Source organism: Salvelinus namaycush, chromosome 1, assembly GCF_016432855.1.
Source record: "Salvelinus namaycush isolate Seneca chromosome 1, SaNama_1.0, whole genome shotgun sequence".
NCBI classification, from domain to species: domain Eukaryota; kingdom Metazoa; phylum Chordata; class Actinopteri; order Salmoniformes; family Salmonidae; genus Salvelinus; species Salvelinus namaycush.
Window position 1 is genome coordinate 606,025 of NC_052307.1, and position 21,417 is coordinate 627,441.

Consider the following 21,417-nt stretch of genomic DNA (forward strand, 5'->3'; position numbering starts at 1 on the left):
AGTTCCTGTATGGTAATGGAGTCCATGTGTATCAAATCTAAACCTGTAGTTCCTGTATGGTAATGGAGTCCATGTGTATCAAATCTAAACCTGTAGTTCCTGTATGGTAATGGAGTCCATGTGTCTATGTACGTATATCAAATCGACTCGAAAGATGCACATCCCTATTGATACCCCAATGCAACAGATTAAAGGGGGGGTGGGGGGGGTATGGAATGATGATGATGATGATGATGATGATGTTCTTTCCCTCCATCCTTTGCAGAGAAACTGACCGCATGTTATTTGATTTTTCACAGGTTTCTGCATGTTTGTTCTGAGTTTAGTGAAGAAACAATACCGTCTACAGTTTTATATGGTGTGTATGAGTCAAGTAACCCTGGATACCAGTGACTAACTGACCTCTGTCATCCTGGTACTCTGCATGCCATACTACACAGCAGGGTTCCCCAACTATATTCAGCCACGGATGGTCAGGGGGCCTTGAACAGGGTTATAAATCATTTCTACAAATTGACAGCAAGAATCACCAAACGGAGATATATAGTATTTTGACCAAAAAAAAAACAATAATTTCAAACTTTGATTACATTTGGGATACGATCACCTCTTTATGGTTGGAACAGATTTCCGAAATTAAAATCAATTTGAGCTGATTTCCTGGTGATTTTTTAAAAATTTTAATATCCAACAACGAAAATAATAAAATATATATATATACAGGACCAGTCAACAGTTTGGACACACCTCCTCATTCAAGCGTTTATCTTTATTTAAGCTATGTTCTACATTGTAGAATAATAGTGAAGACATCAAAACTATGCAATAACACATATGGAGTCATGTAGTAACCAAAAAAGTATTAAACAAATCAAAATATATTTTATATTTGAGATTCTTCAAAGTAGCCAACTTGATGACAGCTTTGCACACTCTTGGCATTCTCTCAACCAGCTCTGTGAGGTAGTCACCTGGAATGCATTTCAATTAACAGGGGTGCTGAGTTAAAAGTTAATTTGTAGAATTTCTTTCCTTAATGCGTTTGAGGCCAATCAGTTGTGTTGTGACAAGGTAGGGGTGGTATACAGAAGATAGCCCTATTTGGTAAAAAACTAAGTCCATATTATGGTAAGAACAGCTCAAATAAACAAAGAGAAACGACAGTGCATCATTACTTTAAGACATAAAGGTCAGTCTGTGGAAAATTTCAAGAACTTTGAAAGTTTCTTCAAGTGCAGTCGCAAGAACCATCAGGCGCTATGATGGAACTGGCTCTCATGAGGACCGCCACAGGAAAGGAAGACCCAGAGTTACCTCTGCTGCAGAGGATAAGTTCATGAGAGTTAACTGCACCTCAGATTGCAGCCCAAATAATTGCTTCACAGAGTTCAAGTAACAGACACATCTCAACATCAACTGTTCAGAGGAGACTGTGTGAATCAGACCTTCATGGTCGAATTGCTGTAAAGAAACCACTACTAAAGGACACCAATAAGGAGAAGAAAAAAGAGATTTGCTTGGGCCAAGAAACACGAGCAATGACATTAGACCGGTGAAAATCTGTCCTTTGGTCTGATGAGTCCAAATTTGAGATTTTTGGTTCCAACTGCCGTGTCTTTGTGAGACGCAGAGTAGGTGAACAGATGATCTCTGCATGTGTGGTTCCCACCGTGAAGCAAGGAGGAGGAGGTGTGATGGTGTGGGGGTGCTATGCTGGTGACACTGTCAGTGATTCATTTAGAGTTCAAGGCACACTTAACCAGTATGGCTACCACAGCATTCTGCAGTGATACGCCATCCCATCTGGTTTGCGCTTAGTGGGACTATAATTCATTTTTCAACAGAACAATGACCCAACACACCCCTCCAGGCTGTATAAGGGCCATTTGGCCAAGAAGGAGAGTTGATGGAGTGCTGCATCAGATGACCTGGTCTCCACAGTCACCAGACCTCATCCCAGTTGAGATGGTTTGGGATGAGTTGGACCGCAGAGTGAAGGAAAAGCAGCCAATAAGTGCTCAGCATATGTGGGAACTCTGTAATAAGTGCTCAGCATATGTGGGAACTCTGTAATAAGTGTTCAGCATATGTGTGAACTCTGTTGGAAAAGCATTTCTCATGAAGCTGGTTGAGAGAATGCCAAGAGTGTGCAAAGCTGTGATCAAGGCAAAGGGGGGCTACTTTGAAGAACCTAAAATATCTTTAGATTTGTTTAATACTGTTTTTGGTTACTACATGACTCCATATGTGATATTTCATCGTTTTGATGTCTTCACTATTATTGTACAATGTAGAAAATAGTACAAATAAATAAAAACCCTGGAATGAGTAGGTGTGTCCAACGTTTTGACTGGTACTGTATGTATATACACTGCTCAAAAAAATAAAGGGAACACTTAAACAACACAATGTAACTCCAAGTCAATCACACTTCTGTGAAATCAAACTGTCCACTTAGGAAGCAACACTGATTGACAATAAATTTCACATGCTGTTGTGCAAATGGAATAGACAAAAGGTGGAAATTATAGGCAATTAGCAAGACACCCCCAAAAAAGGAGTGATTCTGCAGGTGGTGATCACAGACCACTTCTCAGTTCCTATGCTTCCTGGCTGATGTTTTGGTCACTTTTGAATGCTGGCGGTGCTCTCACTCTAGTGGTAGCATGAGACGGAGTCTACAACCCACACAAGTGGCTCAGGTAGTGCAGTTCATCCAGGATGGCACATCAATGCGAGCTGTGGCAAAAAGCTTTGCTGTGTCTGTCAGCGTAGTGTCCAGAGCATGGAGGCGCTACCAGGAGACAGGCCAGTACATCAGGAGACGTGGTGGAGGCCGTAGGAGGGCAACAACCCAGCAGCAGGACCGCTACCTCCGTCTTTGTGCAAGGAGGTGCACTGCCAGAGCCCTGCAAAATGACCTCCAGCAGGCCACAAATGTGCGTGTCAGCATATGGTCTCACAAGGGGTCTGAGGATCTCATCTCGGTACCTATTGGCAGTCAGGCTACCTCTGGCGAGCACAAAGAAATGCCACCCCACACCATGACTGACCCATCGCCAAACCGGTCATGCTGGAGGATGTTGCAGGCAGCAGAACGTTCTCCACGGCGTCTCCAGACTCTGTCACGTCTATCACATGTGCTCATGTGCTCAGTGTGAACCTGCTTTCATCTGTGAAGAGCACAGGGCGCCAGTGGCGAATTTGCCAATCTTGGTGTTCTCTGGCAAATGCCAAACGTCCTGCACGGTGTTGGGCTGTAAGCACAACCCCCACCTGTGGACGTCGGGCCCTCATACCACCCTCATGGAGTCTGTTTCTGACCGTTTGAGCAGACACATGCACATTTGTGGCCTGCTGGAGGTCATTTTGCAGGGCTCTGGCAGTGCTCCTCCTGCTCAAAGGCGGAGGTAGCGGTCCTGCTGCTGGGTTGTTGCCCTCCTACGGCCTCCTCCACGTCTCCTGATGTACTGGCCTGTCTCCTGGTAGCACCTCCATGCTCTGGACACTACGCTGACAGACACAGCAAAGCTTTTTGCCACAGCTCGCATTGATGTGCCATCCTGGATGAACTGCACTACCTGAGCCACTTGTGTGGATTGTAGACTCCGTCTCATGCTACCACTAGAGTGAGAGCACCGCCAGCATTCAAAAGTGACCAAAACATCAGCCAGGAAGCATAGGAACTGAGAAGTGGTCTGTGGTCACCACCTGCAGAATCACTCCTTTTTTGGGGGTGTCTTGCTAATTGCCTATAATTTCCACCTTTTGTCTATTCCATTTGCACAACAGCATGTGAAATTTATTGTCAATCAGTGTTGCTTCCTAAGTGGACAGTTTGATTTCACAGAAGTGTGATTGACTTGGAGTTACATTGTGTTGTTTAAGTGTTCCCTTTATTTTTTTGAGCAGTGTATATATATTGACCAAAAACCTTGGAGAACTCTCTCCTGTTGGGGAACCCTACTATACAGCTCCCTCCTATTGGGGAACCCTACTATACAGCTCCCTCCTATTGGGGAACCCTACTATACAGCTCCCTCCTATTGGGGAACCCTACTATACAGCTCCCTCCTATTGGGGAACCCTACTATACAGCTCCCTCCTATTGGGGAACCCTACTATACAGCTCCCTCCTATTGGGGAACCCTACTATTCAGCTCCCTCCTATTGGTGAACCCTACTATACAGCTCCCTCCTATCTGGGAACCCTACTATTCAGCTCCCTCCTATTGGGGAACCCTACTATTCAGCTCCCTCCTATTGGGGAACCCTACTATTCAGCTCCCTCCTATTGGGGAACCCTACTATTCAGCTCCCTCCTATTGGGGAACCCTACTATACAGCTCCTTCCTATTGGGGAACCCTACTATTCAGCTCCCTCCTATTGGGGAACCCTACTATTCAGCTCCCTCCTATTGGGGAACCCTACTATACAGCTCCCTCCTATTGGGGAACCCTACTATACAGCTCCCTCCTATTGGGGAACCCTACTATACAGCTCCCTCCCATTGGGGAACCCTACTATTCAGCTCCCTCCCATTGGGGAACCCTACTATACAGCTCCCTCCTATTGGGGAACCCTACTATACAGCTCCCTCCTATTGGGGAACCCTACTATACAGCTCCCTCCTATTGGGGAACCCTACTATACAGCTCCCTCCTATTGGGGAACCCTACTATACAGCTCCCTCCTATTGGGGAACCCTACTATACAGCTCCCTCCTATTGGGGAACCCTACTATACAGCTCCCTCCTATTGGGGAACCCTACTATACAGCTCCCTCCTATTGGGGAACCCTACTATACAGCTCCCTCCTATTGGGGAACCCTACTATACAGCTCCCTCCTATTGGGGAACCCTACTATTCAGCTCCCTCCTATTGGGGAACCCTACTATACAGCTCCCTCCTATTGGGGAACCCTACTATACAGCTCCCTCCTATTGGGGAACCCTACTATACAGCTCCCTCCTATTGGGGAACCCTACTATACAGCTCCCTCCTATTGGGGAACCCTACTATACAGTTCCCTCCTATTGGGGAACCCTACTATACAGCTCCCTCCTATTGGGGAACCCTACTATACAGCTCCCTCCTATTGGGGAACCCTACTATACAGCTCCCTCCTATTGGGGAACCCTACTATTCAGCTCCCTCCTATTGGGGAACCCTACTATACAGCTCCCTCCTATTGGGGAACCCTACTATACAGCTCCCTCCTATTGGGGAACCCTACTATACAGCTCCCTCCTATTGGGGAACCCTACTATACAGCTCCCTCCTATTGGGGAACCCTACTATACAGCTCCCTCCTATTGGGGAACCCTACTATACAGCTCCCTCCTATTGGGGAACCCTACTATACAGCTCCCTCCTATTGGGGAACCCTACTATACAGCTCCCTCCTATTGGGGAACCCTACTATACAGCTCCCTCCTATTGGGGAACCCTACTATACAGCTCCCTCCTATTGGGGAACCCTACTATTCAGCTCCCTCCTATTGGGGAACCCTACTATACAGCTCCCTCCTATTGGGGAACCCTACTATACAGCTCCCTCCTATTGGGGAACCCTACTATACAGCTCCCTCCTATTGGGGAACCCTACTATTCAGCTCCCTCCTATTGGGGAACCCTACTATACAGCTCCCTCCTATTGGGGAACCCTACTATACAGCTCCCTCCTATTGGGGAACCCTACTATACAGCTCCCTCCTATTGGGGAACCCTACTATACAGCTCCCTCCTATTGGGGAACCCTACTATACAGCTCCCTCCTATTGGGGAACCCTACTATACAGCTCCCTCCTATTGGGGAACCCTACTATACAGCTCCCTCCTATTGGGGAACCCTACTATACAGCTCCCTCCTATTGGGGAACCCTACTATACAGCTCCCTCCTATTGGGGAACCCTACTATACAGCATACATCCTCGCAGACTACGGCTCAAATGAAACCCTACTGCACCACTGTTTTTGACCTTTGAGTAAAAAGTAGAGCACTGCATAGTGAAATGATAAATACATTTGACAACTCTCTCTCTCTCTGGATGAGACAGTAGGTGTACTACATGGGATGACGTTCCAGACTAGCCAGCATGACACACACACGCAGACACACACACACACACACTAGTGTGCTGTGTAAAAAAACCATCTCTCAGTGGGTGTAGTGGTGTGGAGTGACTCAGCTTTGCCGATCTAGATACTGTATTTCTATATCTATTGCCTGCCTGTCTAGATGCTATATTTCTATATTGCATGCCTATCTAGATGCTGTATTTCTATATCTGTTTCCTGCCCATCTAGATGCTGTATTTCTATATCTGTTGCCTGCCCATCTAGATGCTGTATTTCTATATCTGTTGCCTGCCCATCTAGACACTGTATTTCTATATCTGTTGCCTGCCCATCTAGACACTGTATTTCTATATCTATAGCCTGTCTGCCTATCTCTGCATTCTACCTACCAACATTGTTATTGTGAGTGGTCAGGCTACATTCCCCATGGCTAACTGTGTGTGTGTGTGGTTTGCCCCTGCAGTTTGCGTGGACCCATGTGACCCTACTGATAGTGGTGACTCAGTCTCACTTGGTCATCCAGAACCTGTTTGAAGGAATGATCTGGTAAGAGACACATAGCAAACACAACACGCCCAGAAACCTGTCCCTGAAAAACCTGTCCTTTCTCTCCTCTAATACTGTAGTAGTCTGATTCTCTAATACTGTAGTAGTCTGATTCTCTGATACTGTAGTAGTCTGATTCTCTGATACTGTAGTAGTCTGATTCTCTGATACTGTAGTAGTCTGATTCTCTGATACTGTAGTAGTCTGATTCTCTGATACTGTAGTAGTCTGATTCTCTGATACTGTAGTAGTCTGATTCTCTGATACTGTAGTAGTCTGATTCTCTGATACTGTAGTAGTCTGATTCTCTTCTCTAATACTGTAGTAGTCTGATTCTCTGATACTGTAGTAGTCTGATTCTCTGATACTGTAGTAGTCTGATTCTCTGATACTGTAGTAGTCTGATTCTCTGATACTGTAGTAGTCTGATTCTCTTCACTAATACTGTAGTAGTCTGATTCTCTGATACTGTAGTAGTCTGATTCTCTGATACTGTAGTAGTCTGATTCTCTTCACTGATACTGTAGTAGTCTGATTTCACCATCTGAGCCCTATGGTAGTCAGCCCTCAGCCCTATGGTAGTCAGCCCTATGGTAGTCAGCCCTATGGTAGTCAGCCCTATGGTAGTCAGCCCTATGGTAGTCAGCCCTATGGTAGTCAGCCCTATGGTAGTCAGCCCTCAGCCCTATGGTAGTCATCCCTATGGTAGTCAGCCCTCAGCCCTATGGTAGTCAGCCCTATGGTAGTCAGCCCTCAGCCCTATGGTAGTCAGCCCTCAGCCCTATGGTAGTCAGCCCTCAGCCCTATGGTAGTCAGCCCTATGGTAGTCAGCGCTGAGCCCTATGGTAGTCAGCCCTATGGTAGTCAGCCCTATGGTAGTCAGCGCTGAGCCCTATGGTAGTCAGCGCTGAGCCCTATGGTAGTCAGCCCTCAGCCCAAATACAGAGGCTCTGTATTCAAACTGTATTTTGTAAAACAATATCTGTAAACGGTAAAGATGCTCGTTGGTCAAATGTAAAGGTAATGTTAGGGTGGAGTTGACGTGTGTTTTAACGTTGTTTTTCTGTTAGGGTGGAGTTGACGTGTGTTTTAACGTTGTTTTTCTGTTAGGGTGGAGTTGACGTGTGTTTTAACGTTGTTTTCTGTTAGGTTGGAGTTGACGTGTGTTTTAACGTTGTTTTTCTGTTAGGTTGGAGTTGACGTGTGTTTTAACGTTGTTTTCCTGTTAGGTTGGAGTTGACGTGTGTTTTAACGTTGTTTTTCTGTTAGGTTGGAGTTGACGTGTGTTTTAACGTTGTTTTTCTGTTAGGTTGGAGTTGACGTGTGTTTTAACGTTGTTTTTCTGTTAGGGTGGAGTTGACGTGTGTTTTAACGTTGTTTTCTGTTAGGGTGGAGTTGACGTGTGTTTTAACGTTGTTTTTCTGTTAGGGTGGAGTTGACGTGTGTTTTAACGTTGTTTTTCTGTTAGGGTGGAGTTGACGTGTGTTTTAACGTTGTTTTTCTGTTAGGTTGGAGTTGACGTGTGTTTAACGTTGTTTTTCTGTTAGGTTGGAGTTGACGTGTGTTTTAACGTTGTTTTCCTGTTAGGTTGGAGTTGACGTGTGTTTTAACGTTGTTTTTCTGTTAGGTTGGAGTTGACGTGTGTTTTAACGTTGTTTTTCTGTTAGGTTGGAGTTGACGTGTGTTTTAACGTTGTTTTTCTGTTAGGTTGGAGTTGACGTGTGTTTTAACGTTGTTTTAACGTTGTTTTTCTGTTAGGTTGGAGTTGACGTGTGTTTTAACGTTGTTTTCCTGTTAGGTTGGAGTTGACGTGTGTTTTAACGTTGTTTTTCTGTTAGGTTGGAGTTGACGTGTGTTTTAACGTTGTTTTTCTGTTAGGTTGGAGTTGACGTGTGTTTTAACGTTGTTTTCCTGTTAGGTTGGAGTTGACGTGTGTTTTAACGTTGTTTTTCTGTTAGGTTGGAGTTGACGTGTGTTTTTAACGTTGTTTTTCTGTTAGGTTGGAGTTGACGTGTGTTTTAACGTTGTTTTTCTGTTAGGGTGGAGTTGACGTGTGTTTTAACGTTGTTTTTCTGTTAGGTTGGAGTTGACGTGTGTTTTTAACGTTGTTTTTCTGTTAGGTTGGAGTTGACGTGTGTTTTAACGTTGTTTTTCTGTTAGGGTGGAGTTGACGTGTGTTTTAACGTTGTTTTTCTGTTAGGTTGGAGTTGACGTGTGTTTTAACGTTGTTTTCCTGTTAGGTTGGAGTTGACGTGTGTTTTAACGTTGTTTTTCTGTTAGGTTGGAGTTGACGTGTGTTTTAACGTTGTTTTTCTGTTAGGTTGGAGTTGACGTGTGTTTTAACGTTGTTTTTCTGTTAGGTTGGAGTTGACGTGTGTTTTAACGTTGTTTTCCTGTTAGGGTGGAGTTGACGTGTGTTTTAACGTTGTTTTTCTGTTAGGGTGGAGTTGACGTGTGTTTTAACGTTGTTTTCCTGTTAGGGTGGAGTTGACGTGTGTTTTAACGTTGTTTTTCTGTTAGGGTGGAGTTGACGTGTGTTTTAACGTTGTTTTCCTGTTAGGTTGGAGTTGACGTGTGTTTTAACGTTGTTTTTCTGTTAGGTTGGAGTTGACGTGTGTTTTAACGTTGTTTTCCTGTTAGGTTGGAGTTGACGTGTGTTTTAACGTTGTTTTTCTGTTAGGTTGGAGTTGACGTGTGTTTTAACGTTGTTTTCCTGTTAGGTTGGAGTTGACGTGTGTTTTAACGTTGTTTTTCTGTTAGGTTGGAGTTGACGTGTGTTTTAACGTTGTTTTTCTGTTAGGTTGGAGTTGACGTGTGTTTTAACGTTGTTTTCCTGTTAGGTTGGAGTTGACGTGTGTTTTAACGTTGTTTTTCTGTTAGGTTGGAGTTGACGTGTGTTTTTAACGTTGTTTTTCTGTTAGGTTGGAGTTGACGTGTGTTTTAACGTTGTTTTTCTGTTAGGGTGGAGTTGACGTGTGTTTTAACGTTGTTTTTCTGTTAGGTTGGAGTTGACGTGTGTTTTTAACGTTGTTTTTCTGTTAGGTTGGAGTTGACGTGTGTTTTAACGTTGTTTTTCTGTTAGGGTGGAGTTGACGTGTGTTTTAACGTTGTTTTTCTGTTAGGTTGGAGTTGACGTGTGTTTTAACGTTGTTTTCCTGTTAGGTTGGAGTTGACGTGTGTTTTAACGTTGTTTTTCTGTTAGGTTGGAGTTGACGTGTGTTAACGTTGTTTTTCTGTTAGGTTGGAGTTGACGTGTGTTTTAACGTTGTTTTCCTGTTAGGTTGGAGTTGACGTGTGTTTTAACGTTGTTTTTCTGTTAGGTTGGAGTTGACGTGTGTTTTAACGTTTTCCTGTTAGGTTGGAGTTGACGTGTGTTTTAACGTTTTCCTGTTAGGTTGGAGTTGACGTGTGTTTTAACGTTGTTTTCCTGTTAGGTTGGAGTTGACGTGTGTTTTAACGTTGTTTTTCTGTTAGGGTGGAGTTGACGTGTGTTTTAACGTTGTTTTTCTGTTAGGTTGGAGTTGACGTGTGTTTTAACGTTGTTTTTCGGTTAGGTTGGAGTTGACGTGTGTTTTAACGTTGTTTTCCTGTTAGGTTGGAGTTGACGTGTGTTTTAACGTTGTTTTTCTGTTAGGTTGGAGTTGACGTGTGTTTTAACGTTGTTTTTCTGTTAGGTTGGAGTTGACGTGTGTTTTAACGTTGTTTTTCTGTTAGGTTGGAGTTGACGTGTGTTTTAACGTTGTTTTCCTGTTAGGTTGGAGTTGACGTGTGTTAACGTTGTTTTAACGTTGTTTTCCAGGTTCCTCGTCCCTGTCTCCATAGTGATCTGCAATGACATCATGGCCTACCTGTTTGGTTTCTTCTTTGGCAGAACACCACTCATCAAGGTACAGTTACTGTATATTGTATTATATTATATACTCAGTGGTCAGTTTATTAGGTACATCACCCCGTTCACCAAAATGGAAGGCTCCTACAGACAGGGAGTCACGTGGCCCTGGCTTGCTATATAAAGCAGACAGACATCAAGGCATTCAGTTACTGATCTATTGAACGTTAGAATTGGCGAAACGAGTGACTGGGCTTTTCACGCACGCCAGTGTAGGCCTGTAAATGTAGGCATATTTAAACACATACATACTTTTTCTAAAATGTAAATATTTCCATAAAATATCCATGTGACATTGTTATACAAGGATATATCATGACATTTCAAATGATTCATTTTAATAAAACAAACTTTTCAATATAGTTTTTATGACGTGTGCCCCCATTTTAAAAAAGACCGGTACCATGAACCATATAGCTTGTTGTTTACGCTATGTTGGCCAATCAAAGGGACTAACTTCACAGTCAGTGTAGCAGGAGTTCACTAATACAATGCCAGATTAAATCAACTCACAGAATTAAAAGTGAAATAAAATCACAGAATTAAAAGTGAAACAATAATGAATATGCTACAACGAGCAACCAAACAGCTAGACTGTTTTTAAATGAATCTGTTTGGGGAGAAAGTGTCGTGTGTAACGTTATCCTAGCTAGCTAGCTAGCTTCTGTGGGCTACTCCATTCAAGACCGCCACTGTTTTGAATTGATGATACATGTTTTGGCTGCTACAATTTACCGAATCTTGGCTGTAGCCCAGTTGAATCTCTCTCCCTCCATCCGCTTGCTCCCGTCTCTCACACCGTCTCCTCACCAGTGGCAGAAATAGTGCTCAGCTCAGGTTACAAAATTTTAAGTGTAAAAAAAAAAATCACAAGTATTTCAAATATCCAGATATCAGAAAATGTATGATACTATTCAAATAGTAAAATTATTTATACTAGTACACACACACACACACACACACACACACACACACACACACACACACACACACACACACACACACACAGAGAAACACTCAGACATTTTTCAGTATGGCCACAGGACAGATACATGACCTTTTTCTTTCCCATTGGAGTTGAGTCACATGTGGATTAGGGTTAGGATGGACACACACACACACACACCCTGTTACTCACACACCCTGTTAGGCCAGGGTGGGCTGGGTGGAAACGCAATGTCATCACTGTGTTGAAACACTGCCATCACTGTGTGAAATAGGGGTGTGAATGTTTAAAAGTTAAAACTTCTAAATTAAATTGGGATTCTTAACATTAAATAAAAATCCACAACCTGAAAAACTGTTGTTTTTTTCTTAACTGCACTGTGATTTAAATGTTATCTGGAAACTACCACTAACAGGTTCCGGTCATCATAAAGCGTTTTTTATATATATTATATAATATATATATTTTACAAATACCTAATGCCACAATGCTGTAACTTTAGTAGGAGGATACATTTATTGATTACATTTTTAAAATAATTATACTTTATTAACCAGAGCTGTAATGGATGAGGGGGAGAGATGCAGTTGTGTAAACCCACAGTTTCATCATCTGTCTGGGTGGCTGGTCTCAGACCATCCTGCAGGTTAACTTCTACTTCATCACAATCCCAGATCCGGGAGCACCCCCATCAGTAAAAAAGCTGACTAGCATAGCCTAGCATAGCGTCACAAGTAAATACTAGCATCTAAATATCATTAAATCACAAGTCCAAGACACCAGATGAAAGATACACATCTTGTGAATCCAGCCATCATTTCTGATTTTTAAAATGTTTTACAGGGAAGACACTATGTAAATCTATTAGCTAACCACGATAGCAAAAGACACAACTTTTTTTTCCCACCATTTTTTTCCTGCATAGGTAGCTATCACAATTTCGACCAAATAAAGATATAAATAGTCACTAACCAAGAAACAACTTCATCAGATGACAGTCTGATAACATATTTATTGTATAGCATATGTTTTGTTAGAAAAATGTGCATATTTCAGGTATAAATCATAGTTTTACATTGCAGCCACCATCACAACGCTCACCAAAGCAACTAGAATAACTACAGAGACCAACGTGAATTACCTAAATACTCATCATAAAACATTTATGAAAAATACACAGCGTACAGCAAATGAAAGACAAAGATCTTGTGAATCCAGCCAATATTTCAGATTTTTTAAGTGTTTTACAGCGAAAACACAATATAGCATTATATTAGCTTACTACAATAGCCAACCACACAACAGCATTGATTCAAGCCAACAATAGCGATAACGAATAAACCAGCAAAAGATATAAATTTTTTCACTAACCTTCTCAAACTTCTTCAGATGACAGTCCTATAACATCATATTACACAATACATATAGAGTTTGTTCGAAAATGTGCATATTTAGCGGCACAAATCGTGGTTATACAATGAGAATAGTAGCCAAGCTGCCAACAAAATGTCGGGAGAAATCTTGGGAGAGGCACCTAATCTAATCATTAACTAATCATAAACTTGACTAAAAAATACAGGTTGGACAGCAAATGAAAGATACATTAGTTCTTAATGCATCCGCTGTGTTAGATTTTTAAAATTAACGTTACTACGACATACAGCGTGCGTTAAAGCGAGACCGCACCGAAATTAATGGCGGAATATGAGTTTTACATTTTTCAACAGAACAACGAATTAACATCATAAATAGCTCTTACTTTTTGATGAGCTTTCATCAGAATCTTGGGCAAGTTGTCCTTTGTCCAAAAGAATCGTTGCTCGGTTGTAGATTGTCGCCTTCAACTTTGGAATTAGCAGTAAACATTAGCCATGTGGCCCAGACGTGCCCAACTCACTATAACGCAGCACAAAGAAATATCCGAAAATCGCAATATACTGATATAAACTGATATAACTCGGTTTAAAATAACAACATTATGATGTCTTTAACACCTATATCGAATAAAATCAGAGCCGGATATATCTAAGGCCTATAACGGGAGCTTTCCAGAACGCCATCCTGAGGTCTGTCTTGCGTCATGGCGAATGTTGAAAAGACTGCACCCCACATTCCAAGACCATTTATATGGCCTCAGATCTGCCTAGCAACTCCATTCCAATTCTCACTATTTGCTGACATCTAGGGGAAGGCGTATGCAGTGCATCTCGACCAATAGAAGACATGCAAATTAATAGTCTGACCCCAGAACAGCCTGCCTGATTTCAGATTTCTCACTTCCTCACAGGAAGTTTACTCCAACTTGAGTTCTGTTTTACTCACAGATATAATTCAAACGGTTTTAGAAACTAGAGTGTTTTCTATCCAATAGTAATAATAATATGCATATTGTACGAGCAAGAATTGAGTACGAGGCAGTTTAATTTGGGAACGAAATTTTTACAAAGTGAAAACAGCACCCCCTATTGAGAAAAGGTTTAAGAAGACGGTTGTGGAGTTCCTGGGCTGGCGTGCTTACTTACCCGTGGTCTGCGGTTGTGACGCCGGTTGGACGTACTGCCAAATTCTCTCTATTTAGGTGACTTATGGTAGAGAAATTAACATTCAATTATCTGGCAACAGCTCTGGTGGAAATTCCTGCAGTCAGCATGCCAATTGCACGCTCCCTCAAAACTTGAGACATTTGTGGCATTGTATAACAAAACTGCACATTTTAGTGGCCTTTTATTGTCCCCAGCACAAGGTGCACCTGTGTAATGATCATGCTTCTTGATATGCCACACTTGTTAGCTGGATGGATTATCTTGTCAAAGGAGAAATGCTCACTAACAGGAATGTAAGTATGCACTACATTTGAGAGAAATTATTTTTTTTATGAGTATGAAACATTTCTGAGATCTTTTACTTCAGATCATGAAACATGGGACCAACACTTTGCGTTTTTATATTTTTGATCGGTGTACATGGTCCCCCGTCTTGACCGCATCAAACCGAGAGAAGCTAGCCAGCTAACGTTAGCTAGGCTAATTGAGACTACATAACTTCAACTGTGCTCTTTCTCCCCTCCCGAATCCTTTAGTAAATAACTCCGTTCAGATTACTAAGGAGCAGTCTCTACCTGATGGCTCTTGGTGTTGTAGCCTGTCCTTCTCATTTAGGTCTGTCATTTTAATTCCATCTTCCATTGATTAGCCTAGATATCTCTTAATAACTTGAGCAGGGAGGCTGTAACTCTGACTGTAGTCTAGTGCTGGTTTGTTGACTTGTGATTGGATGACGACAACACGCTAACATGGCGCCACTCGTGAAAAGCAAGAGCGCCAGCAGTATATATTATACCGTTTTCTATCTCCGCGGGAAGCGTGATGTTAACCATCTGCATTGTGAATTCATGTGGCATTTTATGAATCTTATCGTTTTAATGGAAAATCTATTAAAACATATATTTTTTTACCAAAATTGTACGAAAAATTGTCCATTTGTCACACCCATAGTGTGGAACACTGTCATCCCTGTGTGAAAGATGGCCTCTGTTCCTGTATCTGTCTCTACTCAACGCCACAATTCAGTTTCCTATTCACTCAGTTCAGGAAGTGGAATTGGCATTTTAAAATCAATTAATGCATTTTTAAAAAAGACCTCACGGGAAGAAATCAAATAATTATCATAACATGCGTTACAAAGTAAATGTATTATTATTGTTGTTTATTACAGCTGTCTCCCAAGAAGACGTGGGAGGGATTCATAGGAGGGTTCTTCGGAACCCTGGTCTTTGGATTCATAGTGAGTATTACAGTTAAATAGTTACAGCATGGAATAAAGTAACAACATGGTGATAGTATAGAATAAAGGGTAACATGGTAATAGTATAGAATAAAGGGTAACAACATGGTAATAGTATAGAATAAAGGGTAACATGGTAATAGTATAGAATAAAGGGTAACGACATGGTAATAGTATAGAATAAAGGGTAACAACATGGTAATAGTATGGAATAAAGGGTAACAACATGGTAATAGTATAGAATAAAGGGTAACGACATGGTGATAGTATGGAATAAAGGGTAACGACATGGTAATAGTATGGAATAAAGGGTAACAACATGGTGATAGTATAGAATAAAGGGTAACATGGTAATAGTATAGAATAAAGGGTAACATGGTAATAGTATAGAATAAAGGGTAACAACATGGTAATAGTATAGAATAAAGGGTAACATGGTAATAGTATAGAATAAAGGGTAACATGGTAATAGTATAGAATAAAGGGTAACGACATGGTAATAGTATAGAATAAAGGGTAACAACATGGTAATAGTATAGAATAAAGGGTAACAACATGGTAATAGTATAGAATAAAGGGTAACATGGTAATAGTATAGAATAAAGGGTAACAACATGGTAATAGTATAGAATAAAGGGTAACATGGTAATAGTATAGAATAAAGGGTAACGACATGGTAATAGTATAGAATAAAGGGTAACAACATGGCAATAGTATAGAATAAAGGGTAACAACATGGTAATAGTATAGAATAAAGGGTAACGACATGGTAATAGTATAGAATAAAGGGTAACAACATGGTAATAGTATGGAATAAAGGGTAACAACATGGTAATAGTATAGAATAAAGGGTAACGACATGGTGATAGTATGGAATAAAGGGTAACGACATGGTAATAGTATGGAATAAAGGGTAACACATGGTAATAGTATAGGAATAAAGGGTAACAACATGGTAATAGTATAGAATAAAGGGTAACATGGTAATAGAATAAAGGGTAACAACATGGTAATAGTATAGAATAAAGGGTAACAACATGGTAATAGTATAGAATAAAGGGTAACAACATGGTAATAGTATAGAATAAAGGGTAACATGGTAATAGTATAGAATAAAGGGTAACAACATGGTAATAGTATAGAATAAAGGGTAACAACATGGTAATAGTATAGAATAAAGGGTAACAACATGGTAATAGTATAGAATAAAGGGTAACAACATGGTAATAGTATAGAATAAAGGGTAAGATGGTAATAGTATAGAATAAAGGGTAAGATGGTAATAGTATAGAATAAAGGGTAAGATGGTAATAGTATAGAATAAAGGGTAAGATGGTAATAGTATAGAATAAAGGGTAACAACATGGTAATAGTATAGAATAAAGGGTAACAACATGGTAATAGTATAGAATAAAGGGTAACATGGTAATAGTATAGAATAAAGGTTAACAACATGGTAATAGTATAGAATAAAGGGTAACATGGTAATAGTATAGAATAAAGGGTAACAACATGGTAATAGTATGGAATAAAGTAACAACATGGTAATAGTATAGAATAAAGGGTAACAACATGGTAATAGTATAGAATAAAGGGTAACAACATGGTAATAGTATAGAATAAAGGGTAACAACATGGTAATAGTATAGAATAAAGGGTAACAACATGGTAATAGTATGGAATAAAGTAACAACATGGTAATAGTATGGAATAAAGTAACAACATGGTAATAGTATAGAATAAAGGGTAACAACATGGTAATAGTATAGAATAAAGGGTAACGACATGGTAATAGTATAGAATAAAGGGTAACATGGTAATAGTATAGAATAAAGGGTAACAACATGGTAATAGTATAGAATAAAGGGTAAATGGTAATAGTATAGAATAAGGGTAACACAGGTAATAGTATGAATAAATGGTAACAAATGGTGATATATGAATAAAGGGTAACACATGGTTAATAGTATAGAATAAAGGGTTAACATGGTAATAGTATAGAATAAAGGGTACAACATGGTAATAGTATAGAATAAAGGGTAACATGGTAATAAGTAATGAATAAAGGTACAACATGGAAATAGTATAGAATAATAGGGTAACATGGTATAGTATAGAATAAAGGGTAACAACATGGTAAATAGTATAATAAAGGGTAACAACTGGGAATGTATAGAATAAAGGGTAACATGGTAATAGTATAGAATAAAGGGTAACGACATGGTAATAGTATAGAATAAAGGGTAACACATGGTAATAGTATAGAATAAAGGGTAACAACATGGTAGATCATAGTATAGAATAAAGGGTAACAACATGGTAATAGTATAGAATAAAGGGTAACAACATGGTATATATATAGAATAAAGGGTAACAACATGGAATAGTATAGAATAAAGGGTAACAACATGGAATAGTATAGAAATAAAGGGTAACAACATGGTAATAGTATAGAATAAAGGGTAACAACATGGTAATGTATAGAATAAAGGGTAGACATGGTAATAGTATAGAATAAGGGTAACAACATGTAATAGTAATAGAATAAAGGTAACAACTGGTATAGTATAGAATAAAGGGTAACGACATGGTAATAGTATAGAATAAAGTTAACAACATGGTAATAGTATGGAATAAAGGGTAACAACATGGTAATAGTATAGAATAAAGGGTAACACATGGTGAAGTATGGAATAAAGGGTAACGACATGGTAATAGTAGAATAAAGGGTAACACATGTGTAGTATAGAATAAAGGGTACATGGTAATAGTATAGAATAAAGGGTAACAATGGTAATAGTATAGAATAAAGGGTAACAACATGGTAATAGTATAGAATAAAGGTAACATTGGTAATAGTATAATAAAGGGTAACATGGTAATAGTATAGAATAAGGTATAACGACATGGTATATATATAGAATAAAGGGTAACAACATGGTAATATATATAATAAAGGTTAACAACATGGTAATAGTATAGAATAAGGGTAACATGGTAATAGTATAGAATAAAGGGTAACAACATGGTAATAGTATAGAATAAAAGTAACGATGGTAATAGTATAGAATAAAGGGTAACACATGGTAATAGTATAGAATAAAGGGTAACAACTGGAATAGTATAGAATAAAGGGTAACACATGGTAATAGTATAGAATAAAGGGTAACGACATGGTAATAGTATAGAATAAGGGTAACAACATGGTAATAGTATGGAATAAAGGTAAACAACATGGTATAGTATAGAATAAAGGGTAACGACATGGTATAGTATGAATAAAGGTAACAATGGTATATATGTGAATAAAGGGTAACAACATGTGATAGTATAGAATAAAGGGTAACATGTTAATAGTATAGAATAAAGGGTAACAACATGGTAATAGTATAGAATAAAGGGTAACACATGGTATAGTATAGAATAAAGGTACAACATGGTAATAGTATAGAATAAAGGGTAACAACATGGTAATAGTATAGAAAAGGTAACAATGGATAGTATGGAATAAGGGTAACACCATGGATAGTATAGAATAAAGGGTAACACATGGTAATAGTATAGAATAAAGGTAACAACTGGTAATAGTATAGAATAAAGGTAAGAATGGTAATAGTATAGAATAAAGGGTAAGACTGGTAATAGTATAGAATAAAGGGTAGAGATGGTAATAATATAGAATAAAGGGTAAAATGGTAATAGTATAGAATAAAGGGTACAACATGTAAAGAAGTATAGAATAAAGGGTAACAACATGGTAAATAGTATAGAATAAAAGGGTGACAATGGTAATAGTATAGAATAAAGGTTAACACATTGTAATAGTATGAATAAGGGTAACATGGTAATAGTATAATAGGGTACAACATGGTAATAGTATGGAATAAAGGTAACAACATGTTAATAGTAATAAGAAAGGTAACAACATGGTAATAGTATAGAATAAAGGGTAACACATGGTAATGTTAGAATAAGTGTAACACATGGTATATTATAGAATAAAGGGTAACAACATGGTAATAGTATGGAATAAAGGTAACAACAAATGGAATAGTATGGAATAAAGTAACAACATGGTAATAGTATAGAATAAAGGGTAACAACATGGTAATAGTATAGAATAAAGGGTAAACACAGGTAATATATAGAATAAAGGGTAACATGGTATAGTATAGAATAAAGGGTAACAAACATGGTAATAGTATAGATAAAGGTAAATGGTAATAGTATAGATAAAGGTAACAACTGGTAATAGTATAGATAAAGGGTAACAACATGGTATAGTATAGAATAAAGGGTAACAACATGGTAATAGTATAGAATAAAGGGTAACGACATGGTAAATAGTTAGAATAAAGGGTAACGACATGGTAATAGTATAGAATAAAGGTAACATGGTAATAGTATAGAATAAAGGGTAACAACATGGTAATAGTATAGAATAAAGGGTAACATGGTAATAGTATAGAATAAAGGGTAACAACATGGTAATAGTATAGAATAAAGGGTAACATGGTAATAGTATAGAATAAAGGGTAACAACATGGTAATAGTATAGAATAAAGGGTAACGACATGGTAATAGTATGAATAAGGGTAACATGGTAATAGTATAGAATAAGGGTAACACATGGTAATAGTATAGAATAAAGGGTACACTGTAATAATATAGATAAAGGGTAACAACTGGTAATAGTATAGAATAAAGGGTAACACATGGTAATAGTATAGAATAAAGGGTAACAACTGGTAAATAGTATAGAATAAAGGGTAACATGATAGTAATAGAATAAAAAGGTAACAACATGGTAATAGTATAAATAAAGGGTAAACAATGGTAATAGTATGAATAAGGGTAACAACATGGTAATAGTATAGAATAAAGGGTAACATGGTAATAGTATAGAATAAAGGGTAACAACATGGTAATAGTATAGAATAAAAGGGTAAACATATGGTAATAGTATAGAATAAAGGGAACAACATGGTATAGTATAGAATAAAGGTAACAACATGGTAATAGTATAGAATAAGGGTAACAACATGGTAATAGTATAGAATAAAGGGTAACATGGTAATAGTATGGAATAAAGGTAAAACATGGTAATAGTATAGAATAAAGGGTAACACATGGTATAGTATAGAATAAAGGGTAACACATGGTAATAGTATAGAATAAAGGGTAACACATGGTAATAGTATAGAATAAAGGGTAACACATGGTAATATTATAGAATAAAGGGTACAACATGGTAATAGTATAGAATAAAGGGTAACAATGGTAATAGTATAGAATAAAGGGTAACACATGGTAATAGTATAGAATAAAGGGTAACACATGGTAATAGTATAGAATAAAGGGTAACAACATGTAATAGTATAGAATAAAGGGTAAAACTGGTAATAGTTAGTAGATAAAGGGTAACAACTGGTAATAGTATAGAATAAAGGGTAACACATGGTAATGTATAGAATAAAGGGTAAACATGGTATAGTATAGAATAAAGTAACACATGGTAAAGTATGAATAAAGGGTAACATGGTAATAGTATAAATAAAGGGTAACATTGGTAATAGTAATGAATAAGGGTAACAACATGGTAATAGTATAGAATAAAGGGTAACAATGGTAATAGTATAGAATAAAGGGTAACAACATGGTAATAGTATATAATAAAGGGTAACAACATGGAATAGTATAGAATAAAGGGTACACATGGTAATAGTATAGAATAAAGGGTAACAAAACATGGTAATGTATAGAATAAAGGGTAACAACATGGTAATAGTATAGAATAAAGGTTAACAACAGTGGTAATAGTATAGAATAAAGGGTAACAACATGGTAATAGTATAGAATAAAGGGTAACAACAGTAAAGTATAGATAAGGTGTAACAACGGTAATAGTATGAATAAAGGGTAACACCATGGTAATAGTATGGAATAAAGGGTAACAACATTGTATAGTATAGAATAAAGGGTAAACATGGTAATAGTATAGAATAAAGGGTAACAACATGGTATAGTTAGAATAAAGGGTAACAACATGGTAATAGTATAGAATAAAGGGTAACATGGTAATAGTATAGAATAAAGGGTAACATGGTAATAGTTAGAATAAAGGGTCAACATGGTAATATTAATGAAAGGTAAACTGGATAGTATAGAA

General features: G+C 38.5%; 1 protein-coding gene across 1 annotated transcript; it reads left to right on the top strand.

Moving 5' to 3' along the window:
• The first annotated feature begins 228 nt into the window (after positions 1-228).
• LOC120058477 (phosphatidate cytidylyltransferase 1-like) lies at positions 229-15,400 on the top strand. The gene is made up of 4 exons (XM_039010937.1): positions 229-358; positions 6,548-6,630; positions 10,430-10,517; positions 15,180-15,400. The coding sequence occupies exons 1-4, from the start codon at positions 308-310 to the stop codon at positions 15,267-15,269; spliced, it is 312 nt and encodes a 103-aa protein (XP_038866865.1). The 5' UTR covers positions 229-307; the 3' UTR covers positions 15,270-15,400.
• The last annotated feature ends 6,017 nt before the right edge of the window (positions 15,401-21,417 follow it).

Excerpts from the sequence above, each read along its gene's own strand:
- LOC120058477 (XM_039010937.1), top strand. The coding sequence starts at position 308 with ATGTTTGTTCTGAGTTTAGTGAAGAAACAATACCGTCTACAGTTTTAT. Across the intron at positions 359-6,547 it reads ACCGTCTACAGTTTTATATG|TTTGCGTGGACCCATGTGAC; the intron begins GTGTGTATGAGT and ends TTGCCCCTGCAG. Across the intron at positions 6,631-10,429 it reads CTGTTTGAAGGAATGATCTG|GTTCCTCGTCCCTGTCTCCA; the intron begins GTAAGAGACACA and ends GTTGTTTTCCAG.